The following is a 17,276-nucleotide window of genomic DNA, read 5'->3' as shown; positions in this document are numbered from 1 at the left end:
TATAATTAATTTTATATGATTCACTATTTTAAAATTTGATTATTATATTTTGTGATACGGTAAATAATTAAGTCGACTTCAACTTATACTTATTTAATAGGGGATTATAACTTTGTTTTTTTAAAAAAAAAAATTAATTATTATATTATAAATACCTTACACATTTAGAATATTCAAAAGTAAGTACAAATAATATTCTTTGTAATTAATCATTTTAAAAGAATATTTTTAATCAAGATAATTTCAATTTTAAATAATTAACTTTGTCTAATATTATTATTCTATTTTTTATTAGCATGTATACTGATATATATTCTTTTATATATATATATATATATAACTATATATTCAAATATAATTTACGATAATTTAATATCAAAAAATATAACTTTGATATGATATTCGATTATCTTCCATGCTATTCATCCTCCTAATTACAAGTAAATTATGTAGCTAATATCCATGGTGATCCTAAAGTCTAGGACATCTAATCTAAGAAGACTAAAAAAACAAGTACAAAAACACTTAAATAGTATCATTTACTACTTTTCTCATTTCATTAATTAAATTAAATTCTGTTATCTATCATTTCATTAATTAGAGGAGCATGTTTGACAAATGATGGTTGAACAAAAAAATATATTCCCTCCCTTTCTTTTTTTTAATGGTCACAACTTCCTTTTTTTTAATCAAATAACATAATATAAATTTTGGTCAATATTTTTTTAAAAAAAGATTCATTATATTAATTCGAAAAGTTATAATATTTTTCATACCGATTAGGATATTAACTTAATGTAATTTAATTTGATATTGAATATTAATTAAATTGACTTTTAAAAAAAGTTAATATTTTGAATCCTTCCGTATAATTGAAAAATATTAGAGTAATATAGTCTACTCTAACTTTGAATATTAATTAAATTGACTCTAAAAAAGTTTGACGCGATAACTATTTTGAATCTTTCTGTATAACTGAAAAATATTAAAATAATATAATCTATTTTAACTTTGAATATTAATTAAATTGACTCAAGAAAAATTTGACGCACCACTATTTTGGATCCTTCTATATAATTGAGAAATATTAAAGTAATATGGTCTCTTTTAACTTTAAATATTAATTAATTTGACTCTAAAAAAGTTTGACGCAACAACTATTTTAGATATTTTTATATAATTGAACAATATTAAAGTAATATAATCTACTCTAACTTTAAATGTTAATTAAATTAACTCTAAAAATAGTTTGACGCGACAACTATTTTGGAACGGAGCGTGTATAATACAAATAAATAAAAGAAAGAGTCAAAAGTTCCCAAGTATAATTTGTATAAGGTTGCATTTTTCTTAGCATGTCTTTCACAAAACCAACTCACCCTTTTGACTTTTTAGTTTGTGACTACCAATTTTTAACATTTTATTTTTAATCAAACCTTGACCTAATTGTTGACACAGACTAATCAGTAGTACAACATTATACTATAAAACATAACAACAAAAAAAAGAAGAAGAACTTTTGAAAAGTAAAATATAAAAAGGAGAAAACCCCAAAGTCCCTTCAACTGAAAAACTGATCTCCTTTTTCACTTCACACAGCCCATGCCCCCTTCACGCTGTTTTTAATCAAAAGTTTCGAGTTTTCGATACGAAAAGTGAATACTCACCCACACCCACTCCATAAACCCAATATATTAGAGAGGATTTGTAATAAATGCTAGCAAAAAATCTAGCTATTTTCATCTGCCTCTGTTTTTAGTGACATTGAATATACAACAAAAATGACTGGTTAAACTTACTTCAGTGTTTATTATGGGATGTGTATTTGGAAAGATTGGTAGTGACGGGAGGACACAGAATTCTAACAATCGGAATACTTCCGACGGTGGTGTTGGAGCTTCAGGGGATGAGGTGAAGATCACTCAACCTCCACCGCTGCCGGTGGAGGTAGAAGGACCAAATCGTACAGAGTCGGTGTCTGAGTATTACAGTTTCAGAACATTGGGAAATTCTTTTGCAACAAATCAGCAAGGGTGGCCGTCGTGGCTGGTTGCTGTTGCTGGTGATGCTATAAAAGATTGGACTCCTCGCCGAGCGGATACTTTCCAGAAAATTGAAAAGGTAATCATTAATGCCTCCTATATGTATAACTGTTTTAGCGCAATGTACTATGTTTTCATGGGATACAAAGTAATTATGTGTCAATTGTGTTGCATTAATGAATGCTTAGATACAAAGTAAGGAATGCACAATTTTTAGGGCCTAGGGGTGGATTTCAACTTTCAAGGAATTGGTACAATAGGCTTTGGTAGTTGTACTTTTGTTGTTCAATTTGCTTGTTTATGTGTGAATGCAGATTGGGCAAGGAACGTATAGCAATGTATATAAAGCAAAGGATTTGATAACAGGGAAGATTGTTGCATTGAAGAAAGTTAGGTTTGATACAATGGAGCCAGAGAGTGTGAAGTTCATGGCAAGAGAAATACTTGTTTTGAAAAAACTGGACCATCCCAATGTCATCAAACTTGAAGGTTTGGTGACTTCGAGAATGTCGTCTAGTTTGTACCTTGTTTTCGAGTACATGGAGCATGATCTGGCTGGTCTGGCTGCTGTTCAAAAGGTCAAATTTAGTGAATCGCAGGTATTACTAATGTCTCTTTTTACCTTCAGAAGAGGAGGTTGGTTGATGTACTTTTAACTTGATATATTCACTTGTGTGTTTGTATGCTTTCTTGGTGTTATCTTGGTTTTTGTCTAATGTATAGGTCAGACTTGATAGTTAGTTTCCCCAAGCATAGTGTGCTTATCTGAGTACTATTCTTCGAAATTACCTTTTTGCTTTGTTTTGTTATTTTGTTTGTGTAATTTGGCTTTCCTTTCGTTATGGAATCTGGTCTATCTGCTCTAATTATGTAGTGTCATTTGTCTTCTATCTTTCATTCTTGTGCTTTCTGATGTTACTGTCTTTTCGTAAGGCCATTGGGCCCGATCATGGTAGTTTGGGAATCCAATGCTGAGCTAGTTACAGATGTTGTATTTTAGTTGTGCCTTTGAGTGAAATAGTTGTAGCTTAGATGTATCGAAAATTCCCATCATTTCACTCAGCAAAGGGATATTACCTCACAAAATAAAAAATTATGATCTTCCTGTAAAAATTTCGTTCGAATTGATAGTTCTGTTCAAGTAGAATTATATTCAGAAAATATATTGAGTTTGCACAGTTTCATATATTGAAAAGGCATATGGATATTTCCTTTACATGCTCTTTTTAATCTCCTTTAAAGGCATTTATATTGGGTATGTTTTATTTGAAATATTACTCTTGATTCCCTTCCGTAGGTCAGTTGATAGAGTATATGAGAAAAAATAATGCATGGATTAGCATCGTGTTTTATTAATATCTTGTTTGGTCAGTTATACACTTTGCTGTATTGAGGTGTGGATTACTAATACCATGGATATCCATGGATTAGTAATACAAAGAGTTCCAACACATGCATAAGATTGATCAATGACATAACTACCCCTCAAATCCCTCTCAAGACATTTTCCATTAACCAAAGCTAAAGAGTTAGGAGGGTATTTTTGTAAACATATTATTTTTTTATAGAAGTTATGCCATGCATCTTATTTTTAGTATACCAAACCAAATACTGCACAAGAAATAATCTTAGCACAATAATGCATGCATTACTAATGCACTCTATTCAACATTTTTCTTATACAACCTACCAAACGACCCTTAGTTGTAGTATTACATTGTAGTTTATTTTCATTTGAGTTTAGTTACTGTATGTTGTTTCTTGTACTTCGGTTATCGTATTTGTTGTTGTGATTACTGTTTTTTCCTTGAGCTAAGGGTCTATCAAAAACAACCTCTCTACCTCCTAATATGTGGTAAGGCTCTACCCTCCCCAGACCCCGCTTTGTGGAAATGTTTCACTGCTTCAAGACCAAAAAACTGAGAAATGCGGAGAGTATGATCTAAACAGGATTTTTAGCCATACCATTTGCCTAGCAGATACTTCAAGTAAAAGATACAAACAACATTTTGTCAACTAGTTTGGGATTGACACACAGTAGTTGTATTAACTTTTTAACGAGGGTAAAGGATTGGTATGGGCCAACAAAACCATGTAACAGTACTTATCACAAGTGGCATTCCACAAGATTGTGTCCTCTTCACCCTCCAACACACCTCATCTTCACCTCACCCCCACCCACATAACCCCTCTGCCCATCACCCCACCCCCACCCTCACCTCCCATAGTATTTGTCTTAAATTATATACAAATACTTTAAGGGATAATAATTTTTGCTTACGTACGGTAAACAAGAAAATAAGTAAGAAGCCCACTTATTTTCTTAACAAACATTTTCCTTCATACTGAACAGCAAACACACCCTACACGAATAACAGAATTGATAGCTAATCAATTATCTGTGGTCATGCAATTTTGCCCTATTTATTCAACATATACCTGAATGAATTGGCAGGTACTAATTACTAGCTGAGTTGTCTAGTTTATATCTTATTGCAGGTAAAGTGCTACATGAAACAGTTACTCTCTGGTCTAGAGCATTGTCACAATAATGGAGTCCTACACCGTGATGTAAAAGGTTCCAATTTGCTGATTGATAATGAAGGAATTCTGAAAATAGCTGATTTTGGATTAGCTTCATTTTATGATCCTGAACACCAGCAACCTATGACTAGTCGTGTTGTGACTCTCTGGTACCGGCCACCTGAACTTCTGCTTGGAGCTACTAATTACGGTGTTGGTGTTGACCTGTGGAGTGCCGGATGCATTTTGGCTGAGTTACTCGCAAGGAAGCCAATATTTCCAGGGAGAACGGAGGTGCTTTACTCTTTGTGCTACATTTGATATAAAATGCCTTCTTATTTTCTAGAAAATCAGATATTGATTACATTCTTGGTTTCCCAAACTAATAATCTGACTTTCAAGCCACATTGCTGATTCTTTTTGTTAGTTAATTATTTGTGTTTGTCCTTGAGGCATAGAGGTCAAGTAAATTGACTGACTTGGACTCTCTTTGGCTGCTTACTGCATAGGTTGAGCAACTCCATAAAATATTTAGGTTGTGTGGCTCTCCATCCGAGGAGTATTGGAAGAAATTCAAATTACCAAATGCTACTCTGTTTAAACCACAACAACCTTATAAACACTGCATTGACGAGACATTCAAGGATTTTCCACCCTCTTCACATCCTATGATTGCAACACTTCTTGCTATCGATCCCGATGAAAGAGGCACAGCCACTGCAGCTTTGAACAGTGAAGTAAGTCATCTGATCATTTGAATATTTCCTGAAAATGAAATCAATGCTGTTAAACTTTAGAGGTTGCTTAGTTGGTATGTGATTCCCTGTTTCGCTGTTAATATGTCTATTATTTCGGCATTTCTTTAGTTTCTGCAGAGTGGAAGTCGTGTAACTCCTCCTATGTAGTTCTTTCTTTGGTTGCTTTCTAGAAGATACCTGTTATCTAGATTCTAGGCTCTTTCTTTTGCTGAGAACCTAGATGCTCATAAATGATCCTTTATCCTTCTTTTGTATCCTTGTAGCTCCTCTTTTTCTTTCACTTTTTGCATCAAGATTCTTATGCTTGTAACGTGTCTTCTTGTTGTCTATACTGAGGGTACACTGACTGTCTGCATTTCTTCAATGAAATACTTTGGGAATCTTCCGAAATGTATTATGAGCCTGCCCTTGGTAGAATTGGGTGTGTTTAAATGCTTTATTACTGGATAACAAGAAATGTCAAAAGTGTTGCTTCACTTGTAATCTTTTATACTGCTCTGCTCAGTATTCAAGAATTCCTGATGATATAATGGCTGATGATTGGAAAATGTCTTACTGGATACATAGTTAATTGCGAACAGCATAGCGACTCTCTAGAACTTTTCCATTCATGATACACTGTTCAATTTTTTATGAGAATTAACAGTTGTACAATTTGTCTTCCTAGTCTCTTTGCTCTTTTACGGGGATCTTTCACCACTGTCCCTAAAAATTCCCCTCAGGAACCTCTCTCCTCCAACCTGCTGTGACTCACATGTGCTTAGATCTTACGTCGTCCGAGGCCTTCGCTGTATTTTATTTCTGATATGAGTACTTGTAATGTACAGTTCCTTACAACTGAACCATATCCTTGCGAGCCTTCAAGTTTGCCAAAATATCCTCCTAGCAAGGAAATGGATGTCAAACTAAGAGATGAAGCTGCCAGGAGGTATGTCTAAATGATGTTGAAATTATTTTACCATGGCTTGCATCTACTGAGACCTATTTTCCTTTTAGGCAAAGTGGTTTGCATGGAAAAGTTCACACTGGTGATGGTGTCAAGAAAGTGAGACGTGAGAGAGTTAGTCGTGCAATTCCAGCTCCGGAGGCTAATGCAGAGCTCCAACCGAACCTCGATGTAAGTGAGACAAATTATGTTGTCTTTGTTGTCCAGCTTTTGTCCCAGTAAAATGCAGTGGTAATTTATCGAGTCTTAATTAGGTTTCTTAGCCACTTGTAACCAGTTCAGAACCAAGGGGTGTGTACAGGCAGAGAGTTGAAATCCTTTTAGAGTGTATTTTAGTGCCATATAACTTTTCGTAAAATTATCCCTTTTCTCCTTATTCTGCACGTTTTCCTCTCTATAATGCCTTGAAAGTTGCTCATTCTATATTAGACATATGGGGCTAACAAAGACGTCAAGCAAAAGGTATGTGTTATCTGTTGTGGTGTGTTTGTTGAAATTTTAAACCCTGATATGAAGATTGTTGGCATCACCTTTTTTCTCAGTAAAACACTTTGCTTTGCATAGATGGTATATAGAGCCAAATAACTCTAGGACTAAGGATTGCTGGACCTAATATCAACTCATTTCCCTTCAAGCTGGCTCCCTTTGTCACTTGCTACTCTTTTCTGTCAATTTTTTTTTCTTTTTCTTTGCATCCTTGTACTCATCCCACTTATTTTTCTGCAGAGGTGGAGGATGATGACACAGGCTAATGCTAAGAGCAAGAGTGAAAAATTTCCTCCACCACATCAAGATGGAGCAGTTGGATACCCTCTTAATGCATCACATAATGGCCCTGCATCATTCAGTATAGCTGCTGCTTCTTTTGATTCAAGTTTTGATCCAAAGTCACGATCTTTGAGAAGCACCATAACTACAGGTGGGACGTCGAGGCAGAGGAGAACCAAGAAAGAAGAGCCTCATATGGCTCCGTCTCGCAAACTTTTCCATGCATTCCTTCCTTCTTCTTTTAGACTATCTATAGATATGAGACTGAGGGGTAGAGCTTCCGTCTCAGAGACATTTAGTCACCATAGATGAGAAAATTTCCCAAAGCAATAAATTTTGTGGCTTCAAGGATTTTTGGTTGTTACTGTATTCTATTTTTAAACTTCTGTAATTAAATTATACAACAGTTTTGTGTATCATGTGGATTCTGGGGTTATAATTTACACCTGACATCCATTGTACAGTTGCAAGTCATAATCTCATTGGAGCCTTTAGGTAATCATTTGGTTTCTCATTTTCTTTCTATTTGTATGCGTTGGGTTTTCTTGATCTTAGCTGTTCCGTCTGGTAGCTGCTTGAAATAAGCTCATCACAGTTACAACGCTTAATTTTAGTTTTTATGTGTAGTAAGTAATGCTCAGTAGAGCTGTCCCACGGCTTTGGTCTAGTGATTATGTGTGATAAGTACTGACGCTCAGTCGAGCTGACTCAAAGCTTTGGCTAGTGATATACGTGATGAGTAGGTTAGGGGCACATCACTTGTTGGAATCCTACAGCAAACAATACGTTAATATCAAGTGGGGAAGGGTACTGGTCTCAGATTTCTCTGTTAATTAAAATGAAAACAATGTTCAGTAAGAGTTCAGTTCGTTTAGTTTTGCAAGTCTCATTCTGAGACTGGTGGATTTACGTGGATTCTTGAGAGTTTCAAAGCCAATTCTTCACAAATCGTCAAAATTTCATAGTAGAATGATCCCAAGTTATTCAATAAACAAAAATTTAACAAGTTACACCAAGTGATGTTATTCGAGCCTCTTCAAAAACTGGATTGGCGTTATTTGAGATCAATACATTGTTTTGTAGATTACAAATAATGCAAGCATATATCATATTACATATCACTACAGAGTTTGTTCTCGTGAACCCTCAGCGGTCAAAACTGACAAGTCTTACATAACATTTGGTAACACCAGTGAAAAGAGAGCGCAAGTAAACGGCAAAAATTATTTTCTAACATTTAGCATTTTCTTTTCATGGACAAATTAAACTTCTCAGGATGGTAAATATAGAAGCATCCACTCGCAGGCGGATAAAGAATCAATATCCACATAAGAGGAAATAAAACGCTTAGAACCAGCTTGGCAGTCTTTGTTCCTACCAAAGCTTAAGCAGTTGCAGCCATTGGAACTGATTTTGCTGCTCTGTAACATGCCCTCTTTGCTCCACGAACAATATCTTCAATCTGTACAGACAGATTCAAATATTTCAGAAGGAAAGGAAACTGTTATTAGCGATTCACCAATAAAGGATGAGAAGAGATCTATTTCCAGTGAGCTTCTTGGTTATCCAATGGTTTCCAAGTATTTAGACCTTCAATATTTACGCATATAGAGTTATGTGCATGTTCATGACTAGGTTTCGATTTGGTTATTGACCCGACCAGTTGTTATCTCAACCCATTAAGAATTGAGTTGATATGAAACCCAAATTGATTTTTGAGAAATCTTGTCAATATATGTATATATAATTCTATTAGGTACTAAAAGCTTATAAATAACAAATAAAGCTATTAAACTTGGTAAAAATTGGGCAGGTTGGGTTATGACCCATTTTGGCCTGAACAAATTTTGGTTAGGTTGGGCCTTGACCCATTTATAGTCTAACCCATTTTGACCCACCCAATTGCCACCCCTATTCTTGACCTATTGACTCTTTTTTGGGACATATGATACACTTCATAAACTCGCAGTTGCATACACTAGTATTAATCTCTCAGTATTTTGTTGCAAACCTTTTACCATTTGCTTCTCACTGTGCTTCTCAACTGATAAGATGTCTGCATTAGTTAGTATGATACGATACTAACAATCCTCAGCTCACTCCCTGGATATTTCATTAATCATAAGAACCTATCTCCTGATAGCAAGAATCTCACTCAAGGACATCGTGCGCTGGCATACGGATCCTAGTGACTCATTCTACCAGCTGATCCTATTTCCAGAGTACATCAAACACTTATCTTTCAACATCATTTAGTTATGCCATCATTGCAGAGTGCACACAGATTAACGGCTTATCATGTTCTCTTTTCGCCCTCCACCGACACACACTTTTGGGCTGATAAGGCACCCTTGTCCACCCATTTAAGATTAGTCGTATTTACCATTTTTACCACAAAAACCATAACTAGGATCAAATGAAAACTGCTTCTATTTATCGAAAAGGGAGAAAAAGTTGAGTACTAACCTGTGGAACAGCCATTCTTTCTAGATTTGCTGCATATGGCATCGGAACGTCAGCCCCAGATATCCTCTCAACTGGTGCATCAAGATATTCAAAACTTTCCTCAACCACAGAAGCACTGATTCAAAAGCAAAATATAGTCTGGTAAGCTTAGATGGCTAAAAACAGGTAGGAAGTAAAGCTCTTTCCTGCGTTCTTTTTTGGGGGACAGGGGTGGTTATTGCACGGAATTGTAATAGCATTAGGGGAGGAAGTATGTGGTAAACCAGATCTCAGCTCCAACGCCGTGTTGTGGGAACCCTTCTTCAACAGTTAAAAGCCTGTTGGTTTTCCTCACAGAAGCATTAATGGTGGATCTATCAAGCGGTCGGATAGAGCGCAAATTTATGACCTGTTAGCCCGAATAAAATGGAAAGACAGGATGAGAAGTGAAATGAAAGCTGAAACCTTGAAGCACATTAACAATTTAAAATTTGAAGACAAAACTAGACTATGAACTCTGGAGTCTCACATACCTCAGCACTAATTCCCTCTTTTGCAAGAATTTCAGCAGCCTTCAAAATTCAAACGCATGGAATTGAATGATTGTAGATAGAAACAGTATCATGCTATATAGTTTCTAAGAAATATCTAATACATTACCAAATCAAAGCAATATTTAGTTATTGATGAAAATCAGCAAAAACAAGTGGATCATGAGTTGCAGAACAGGATTAATCAAAGCATTGTATTAAGGACGTGTTACATAGCAAGAATTTAAATCTTCATTTAAGGTAAGTACAGACGAACCTTAAGAGCAGAACCAACCATCTTTGAGAAAGCAGTAATTGTGATATCCTTTCCTTCACGTTCAATCTGCAAATGCTTGTAAAGTAAGGAACAGCAGCAAAATATAAAAGATGCATAGAAGCAATGACAGAAAGCAGGAGCTTGCCTTAGCTTTTCCAATGGGAAGAGCGAAACTAGAATCAAGAACTTCAGCAGAAACAGGGAAAGACTCACCATATCTGCATCATTGAAGTTTCACAATGATGATAAGATATTAGGAGAAAAGTGAACGCACTTGAATAACTAAATTAGCAATGCAACTCACAGCAATTCATTTTCCAGAAAAACAACAGGATCTGGGTCCCTGATAGCAGCTTTTAGCAGACCGCGAGCATCCTCAGACGAGTATGGAGCTAGCACCTTCAATCCAGGACATGCACCAAACCACGCCGCATAGCACTGGGAAGATTATAAAAGGAAGAAATGTTGGACCTGTAGTAATTAAGATGCATATGACATACAAACATGCATACACCTTGATGGCGGGGACTGTAATAACTTGCATGTATGTTTAATTGCTTAAATAACACAACCAAACAAAATGCAGTGAATGATCATGGGAAGAAACCCAAAATTCTGGAGATGCATCTACTGGCACCATCTCATACTTCCTGACTTCCTGTTCCTCGTTCGTCCTCTTTTTTTTTTCCGAAACTGGTAAAATTAAAATTTAGAACAAAAATCATAAGTGAATAATGATGTAAAGTCCAGATGTAGCTCAATAACTATAAACTAGTTATTGGGCAACGATGAACACTTGAAGAGAGATCCAAATGATAGATGAGAAACTCATCTAACATTTTTACTCCCTTCTCCTTTGTTTTCCAGACATGTAACGGTGTCCACCAATTAGATTTGGTGGACACCTGACTATATGTCTGGTATTCCTCCGTCTTCCTCTATTACCGCCAGTAACAATAGAAAATACTGTTTACAAAAGTGAAAAGCGCAAAATATGACAACAGCCATGGAACTTGGAAGCGCGAAAAGCAAGAAATGAAGTGTGCACCTAAGTGAAGCACACTGTTTACGGAAAATTAAAGCTACCAACATACATGAATTTAGTATATAAAATTGCAATAAGAGTAACTAATTCAAACATCCATTGTACAATAATAGCAATTTCCATAGGGTACTTGCTACCTCCCACCACCACGGATCACATCCAGCCTCTTCTCCACCTTTTCCACCACTCCAATTCCATATCTCAAGTTCTTTGTATTTTGCACCCAAAGTTAGACCCAAATATGTAGAGGGCCTGAAGTCTCTAAGGTGTTGTGATCCCTTTCTTTTTGGTATAAGAGCTATGAAGGAGGCATTGTTGGATTTGACGATGTGGCAATGCTGATGGAACTTGGAAGTGGTTGAGAGCTCCTATATATATTACTTGAACGGGATGCACTTGTTGAAAAAGAGTAGTCAAATATCAAATAGGTGTGTAGCTATATATTTAAGCCTTTAATCATTTGTACTGTTTGACCATCATTTAGAAATCTGCTCGACCGCATATTCTCTTTTGGGGGGCTTTAACTCTTCTTAATTACTACTTTTCCTTCCAGAAAAACTCACTCACTAAATAACTACTTCGTAGATTCGTCACCTTCTCAAAGATTCTCAGCTGACCCGAGTTAACAAAGTCTCATTTCTTGTGAATCCATCTCTAAAGATGAACTCTCACCCTTTATAGATCATGAGTACCAATAGCTCTGAGAGGCAAAGATAAAAAAAAAAAAAGATAGGCCGTTCGGAGATATTAAACAAACAAAACAATGAATAAAGACCAAATATTTACTGCATAGCCTTTTGACATTACACGCATGTGATGCTTAGCTTAGTTTAACCAAACTATAAGGAAACTCCAAGTGCAACGTTAGAAAACACAACAAGATACATTTCAGTTCACTGACATACCTGAGAGTGTTGAGCACCTACTCCAGCTGCAGCACCATTAGGACCCCTGAAGACGATGGGGACTGCGATCTGACCGGCAGACATATAATTTGATTTTGCAGCAGAATTGATAATATGGTCAATAGCCTGCATGAATCCCAAAAACATTATACCTTCAGTCATCATTCATAGGTATAAACCATAATCAAGAAATCTAGACAATATAACAATATGTAGAAAAATGATATCAATATGCAGTAACTTCACCAAAATCTCTTAACTGAAATGCTAGTCATGTGTCAGAACTAAAATGTCATGATCTGATGAAGTAGAACCTCTATTGTTTATTCAAAGAGAAAGACTAAAATGCAGCAAGAACATTTGACAGGAGAAAGTAATAACAATCCCCATTCCTCCAAATAGAACAATTGGAGGAAGTTGTTCCTTCCAATTTGGAAGAAAAACAAGCCCAGTAAAGTTGTACATTATTTGGCCAACAATTACTTTGCTGTACAGCCTGTGGGCCAATCCAACTTCCAATTTGAAGGAAACAAGCCCAATAAAGTTACATACATAATACGTTTGACCAACAATTACTTGATCATAAGCCTATGTGCCAACCCAGCAACTCGCGATAAAGATACAGTTACATGCATCTTAGAGCTATATATTACCACAAGAGACATCAGATTCTTGTGACCACAATGACTGAACAGAGTTCAATATAAACAGGGACCTTGTAGTAAATTCCTAGTTTTTTAGTTCAATATACAATATAAACAAGGACCTAGTACTAACTTCCTCGTTTATATTTAGTACCGTCGTGTTATATTCAGTTCAGACCGCAGTTCCTCCAACTTTAGACAAACTTAACACAATAATGTTCTAGTTGTGTTGATAAGGCATTCTTCTTTGCAAGCTTTTAATAACTGAAGTAATGATGGGCATCCATTGCCCCTGAGGAAACACAAGCAGAAGAAAATGTTCACTAATGCAGTCCAACCCCGAGGCTGAGAGACAAAATACCAAAATCACCTTTTGTCCTCAAAGATTACAACCTAATTTTCCCTCCCACTTTAACATTTCCTTTAGATTTTTTGCACTAAATTTAATACAATCTGCACAAGATAGAAAATACAGAAATAACAGGCAATATCATCTCAAATTATCAATCCAACAAATTGATCATGACATAATCCCAGTGTAATGAAGAGCAAAAAGCGCAAAAAAGCTCTAAGGTATGTTGGGTCTTTAAGCGCAAAGAGCAAATAAAGTGTGTGCTTCAACGAAAAAACTCAAAGGAAAAAAGATATACATATATATTTAGTCCAAGACTAATAATTACAAGCATGAATGACAAATATATGAACAAAGAAAATGGAAAAAAACAATAAAGTGAAAATTGTTTAGTGTTGCCTATTCAGAAGAGGCTCATTAACAAGTAGAGTATGCCATAAAACATTGACAACTAAAGCACACATTAAGCTATGCGAAGCGCTCAAGAAGTTTTGAGCCTCGCTTCAGGGCTTAAGCGTGCCTTTGACAAAAACAACAATCCAACGTCTTGCAAGTTACTTGTGCTCAACTATATCATACAACATCTCAACAAGCTAAACATTAGCAGTTGACTAATACAGACAGCTACCACATGTGGGCCTCTGGCAATGATATTGGTGGATGGTTTTTGCATATTTATGTTCAAGGAAATAACTAATAAATATTATTAACAGAACTCAGAAGAACAAAGCATCTGAGAGAACAGAAATCTGACCTGCATTGAAAAGTTGAAAGTCATGAATTCTATAACAGGCTTCAAACCATGGTAAGCAGCACCAACTCCCATTCCAGTAAATCCAGCCTAGAAAACAACATAAAAAAATGTTATGTAGTACCTTAACATATAAATTCATCCACAACAGCAGCTAATTAGTATTTGAACCCCAAGGATCTACCTCAGTAATGGGTGTATCAAGAACTCTTTGTGGACCATATTTATTCAACAGCCCTTTGGTAATCTGATGACAGATGCAAAAGAAGAAAAAAGGTGAAGAACAAAGAAACTCAGATTAAAAGAATAAATCGGTAGCGAATACAGGATTAAAGAGCAAGCTTGAGAAAAAAAAATCAAGGTGAGAAAAGAACATCTAACCTTATAGGCTCCTTGGTATTCACCAACCTGAATGACACATAATAATTAAAATTACAGGTCAATTTTTCACGAGAAGAAATAGCAGAAGCATGTAATTTGCTAGTGTTTACGCAAACCTTACCCCTGCCTCGAGAGGTAAAGAAAATTTGAACAAAAACAAGAAAAAGAAAATCATTTATACCTCCTCTCCCATTATAAAGACCTTTGGATCCGCAGACATTTCTTCATCCAGAGCAGAATTCAAAGCATCACGGACAGTCATCTACACAAGTTTAAAGCAATGACTTTTTTTCTATCAACCTAACTAAACATCAAATAAGCAAACTGAAGTGCAAAAGAGAATTGAAAAATTACCTCTTTAGTTGCTGAAGAAAAATTTCTAGATGCAAATACCCTGCTTCCCAACAGGAACTGATTCATATTCTGAAACCCAAAAAAAACAAATAAAACCATTTTTTCATTATTCGTAAACAAAAATATCAAAATCAACTGAAAAGAAAAAAGATCAAAACTTGTTCATATCTCACCAAAGCAGAAATGCCTCTGGTAGCCATTTTTCGATTTATAATCCCAGACATATCCGCTTCCTTGTAGCTATCAAATTCCCTATTGACAACCAAAACCAACAGATAACACACCGATTTTCCAAATCAATTACACTGAAACGTTCATCAGATCAATAAGAAGAACATATATATCAATAAATTCGATCTGATTAATCGATATTATACCTGTAGATTAGGTGTTTGGTGGTGGCGGGCGCGAACAATTAGTCGAGAGTGACAAAATTGGAAATGTGAGAGAGGCACGCTAACTGCGGCTTTTTCCTCTTTCTTCTTATTTTATTAATCAGAATAAATAACCTCTCATTGGCCGCCTGCCATAGTTAAAAAAAAAAAAATAAGCATCATATAAAATTGTAAAATGAGTAAAATTTAGCGTTGTTTATATTAAATTAATATATGTTCGTAGTGGGTTTAAATTTATAGCTTATTTTATATTATTAAATTACGTGATAATAAAAATTATATTAATTTGATATAAATATTTACTGAGAATAATATTTTTCCTTGTAAAATACTAATTTATTTTTACTTTCTGATTGTTAGATTACATGAATTATGATATTTATGAACAGAGAAATATGATAAGTAATATGAAATATAATGATAAGTGTAATTATAATTATTTAAATTTAAAATTAATATTAAAATAGTTCAAGTAATAATTTTTTATATTTATGTTAATACCTTTATAATTTGATTCACAATTAATACTTTTCTAAATTTAATGTGTGTCGTAGATGATAATATTTTTCTACAAATGCACCTTATAGCATAGCTTAACAGTTTATTTGTGGGAATATATATGATAAAGCTTGACATGTGTTATTAGTTACCTAATTTAATATTAATTACGGAGCGATTGAAAATTCTTCACATTTTTGTAGGAATGTTTAGATTGGGCTCTTGAACTTCAGAAGGGTTATTGTACATCCTACCAAATATCCCTTTAAGATACATTAATTAAGAATAATATTTATTGAACCCTTAAATTATTCAATAATTGTATCTATCAAACAGAAAATGTTGATGTAGCCAAAAAAAATTAAAATATTTCACTTTTGTTGGCTGTGTGTTCTAAAATGAGTTTTTTTTCGGCTGATTATTTTTCATTTTTATTAAATTTTAAATAATTCTTTTACTACTTATTTTGAGTCTTTATGACACGTGTCATTGTTTATTTGTTGATCTTTCATAACATCGTCGTGTGATATACCTACCTAACCTTTTGTAGATTGATTATTAATTTGAGTTTAATATGTATAAATTTGTTAAGATTAAATTGTTTGATAGATACTAATTTTAACTATATTATCTAATTGAGTTGTACGGAAAATTTAAGATATCATTTGATTACTTTAAGATTGTTTTTTAGAAAAAACTATGCGGATAAGGAAATATATACGGCGCACAACTTACTTTTAGTTGTAATTATATCGCATATACATATACAAATATAAATTATATATATATATACACACGCAATTAGAAGAGAAACATACAAATACAATTAGTCTTTCTTCGCTCTCTGTCCTCTCTCGCTCGCCTCTCTCATTCTTGCTTGTCATATATACAAATACATATGTATATTTGTTACATATATATAATTTTATGAGATATATACATATATAGTTCGTCTCTCTCAACTCTCCACACTCTCACGCTCACTCATATGTATAGCAGATACATATATACACATAATTTGACAAATACAAATACACAGTTTGACAAATATACATATACAATTTGTCTTTCTCCACTCTTTTTCCTCTCTCGGTTGCCTCTCTCCTCCCTCTAACATGTACCTACGGATCGTAATTAGCAAACTATAACTGTGAAATATAATTAAGTTTATTTTTGAGTGGCTATATGCAAAAATTCTCATTGCTTTTCCTATATATGTTTATAACTCGTGACTCAATGAGCACAAGAAAATCCAATAAACTTGCCAATCTTTTTCTTGTAGTAACTTTTTAAGGTGGACTTAAGTATGTTGAAAAGAGCTTCTCGAGGAAATTATTACAGGGGAACTTTCACATATAGCCACTAAAAATAGCCCAATTACTCTTTATAGTTATAGTTTGATAATTGCAATTCGTAACTTCATGTTACAAGGAAGAGAGAGACGAGCAAGAATGGGAGAGAAAGGAGAGAGGAGAGAGGCGAAAAAGAGCATAAAATGGGAGAGAGGTGAATTGTATATGTATATTGGTTAGATTATTGTATATTATACATATTTATTCGTATATATAGCAAGCAAGATTGGACGAGAGAGGAAAGAGGAGAGCGAGATTGAGAGAGGAAGGAGAGCAGCGAGCGATAGAGGGCAAAGAGTGGGAGAGAGGT

General features: G+C 34.6%; 2 protein-coding genes across 2 annotated transcripts; one reads left to right on the top strand and one right to left on the bottom strand.

The window, feature by feature from the left end:
* The first annotated feature begins 1,512 nt into the window (after positions 1 to 1,512).
* On the top strand, positions 1,513 to 7,536 carry LOC101263004 (probable serine/threonine-protein kinase At1g54610). The gene is made up of 7 exons (XM_010320019.4): positions 1,513 to 2,121; positions 2,357 to 2,641; positions 4,542 to 4,859; positions 5,075 to 5,302; positions 6,151 to 6,251; positions 6,320 to 6,440; positions 6,996 to 7,536. Exons 1-7 carry the CDS (start codon positions 1,813 to 1,815, stop codon positions 7,347 to 7,349), a joined length of 1,716 nt encoding a protein of 571 aa, XP_010318321.1. The 5' UTR covers positions 1,513 to 1,812; the 3' UTR covers positions 7,350 to 7,536.
* Positions 7,537 to 8,035: 499 nt separating this feature from the next.
* LOC101248181 (pyruvate dehydrogenase E1 component subunit beta-1, mitochondrial) lies at positions 8,036 to 15,335 on the bottom strand. Its single transcript, XM_004235317.5, has 15 exons — positions 15,099 to 15,335; positions 14,895 to 14,973; positions 14,722 to 14,790; positions 14,549 to 14,629; positions 14,368 to 14,394; positions 14,171 to 14,233; positions 13,990 to 14,076; positions 12,240 to 12,365; positions 10,594 to 10,727; positions 10,435 to 10,507; positions 10,290 to 10,355; positions 10,016 to 10,054; positions 9,767 to 9,891; positions 9,504 to 9,618; positions 8,036 to 8,499 (listed from the first exon to the last, which is right to left on the bottom strand). Exons 2-15 carry the CDS (start codon positions 14,943 to 14,945, stop codon positions 8,422 to 8,424), a joined length of 1,134 nt encoding a protein of 377 aa, XP_004235365.1. The 5' UTR covers positions 14,946 to 14,973; positions 15,099 to 15,335; the 3' UTR covers positions 8,036 to 8,421.
* Between the last annotated feature and the right edge of the window lie 1,941 nt (positions 15,336 to 17,276).

The sequence above is a fragment of the Solanum lycopersicum genome, chromosome 3 (genome assembly GCF_036512215.1).
Source record: "Solanum lycopersicum chromosome 3, SLM_r2.1".
In the NCBI taxonomy this organism is placed as follows: domain Eukaryota; kingdom Viridiplantae; phylum Streptophyta; class Magnoliopsida; order Solanales; family Solanaceae; genus Solanum; species Solanum lycopersicum.
The sequence above is the reverse complement of the archived record's forward strand: the minus strand, read 5'-3'. Positions and strand labels throughout refer to the sequence as shown.

Coding starts and splice junctions, on each gene's coding strand:
- LOC101248181 (XM_004235317.5), bottom strand. CDS start 14,945: ATGTCTGGGATTATAAATCGAAAAATGGCTACCAGAGGCATTTCTGCT. Junction 10,728..12,239: donor TAGGTGCTCAACACTCTCAG/GTATGTCAGTGA, acceptor TAATCTTCCCAG/TGCTATGCGGCGTGGTTTGG. Junction 10,055..10,289: donor TGGTTGGTTCTGCTCTTAAG/GTTCGTCTGTAC, acceptor TGAATTTTGAAG/GCTGCTGAAATTCTTGCAAA.
- LOC101263004 (XM_010320019.4), top strand. CDS start 1,813: ATGGGATGTGTATTTGGAAAGATTGGTAGTGACGGGAGGACACAGAAT. Junction 2,122..2,356: donor CTTTCCAGAAAATTGAAAAG/GTAATCATTAAT, acceptor GTGTGAATGCAG/ATTGGGCAAGGAACGTATAG. Junction 2,642..4,541: donor TCAAATTTAGTGAATCGCAG/GTATTACTAATG, acceptor ATCTTATTGCAG/GTAAAGTGCTACATGAAACA.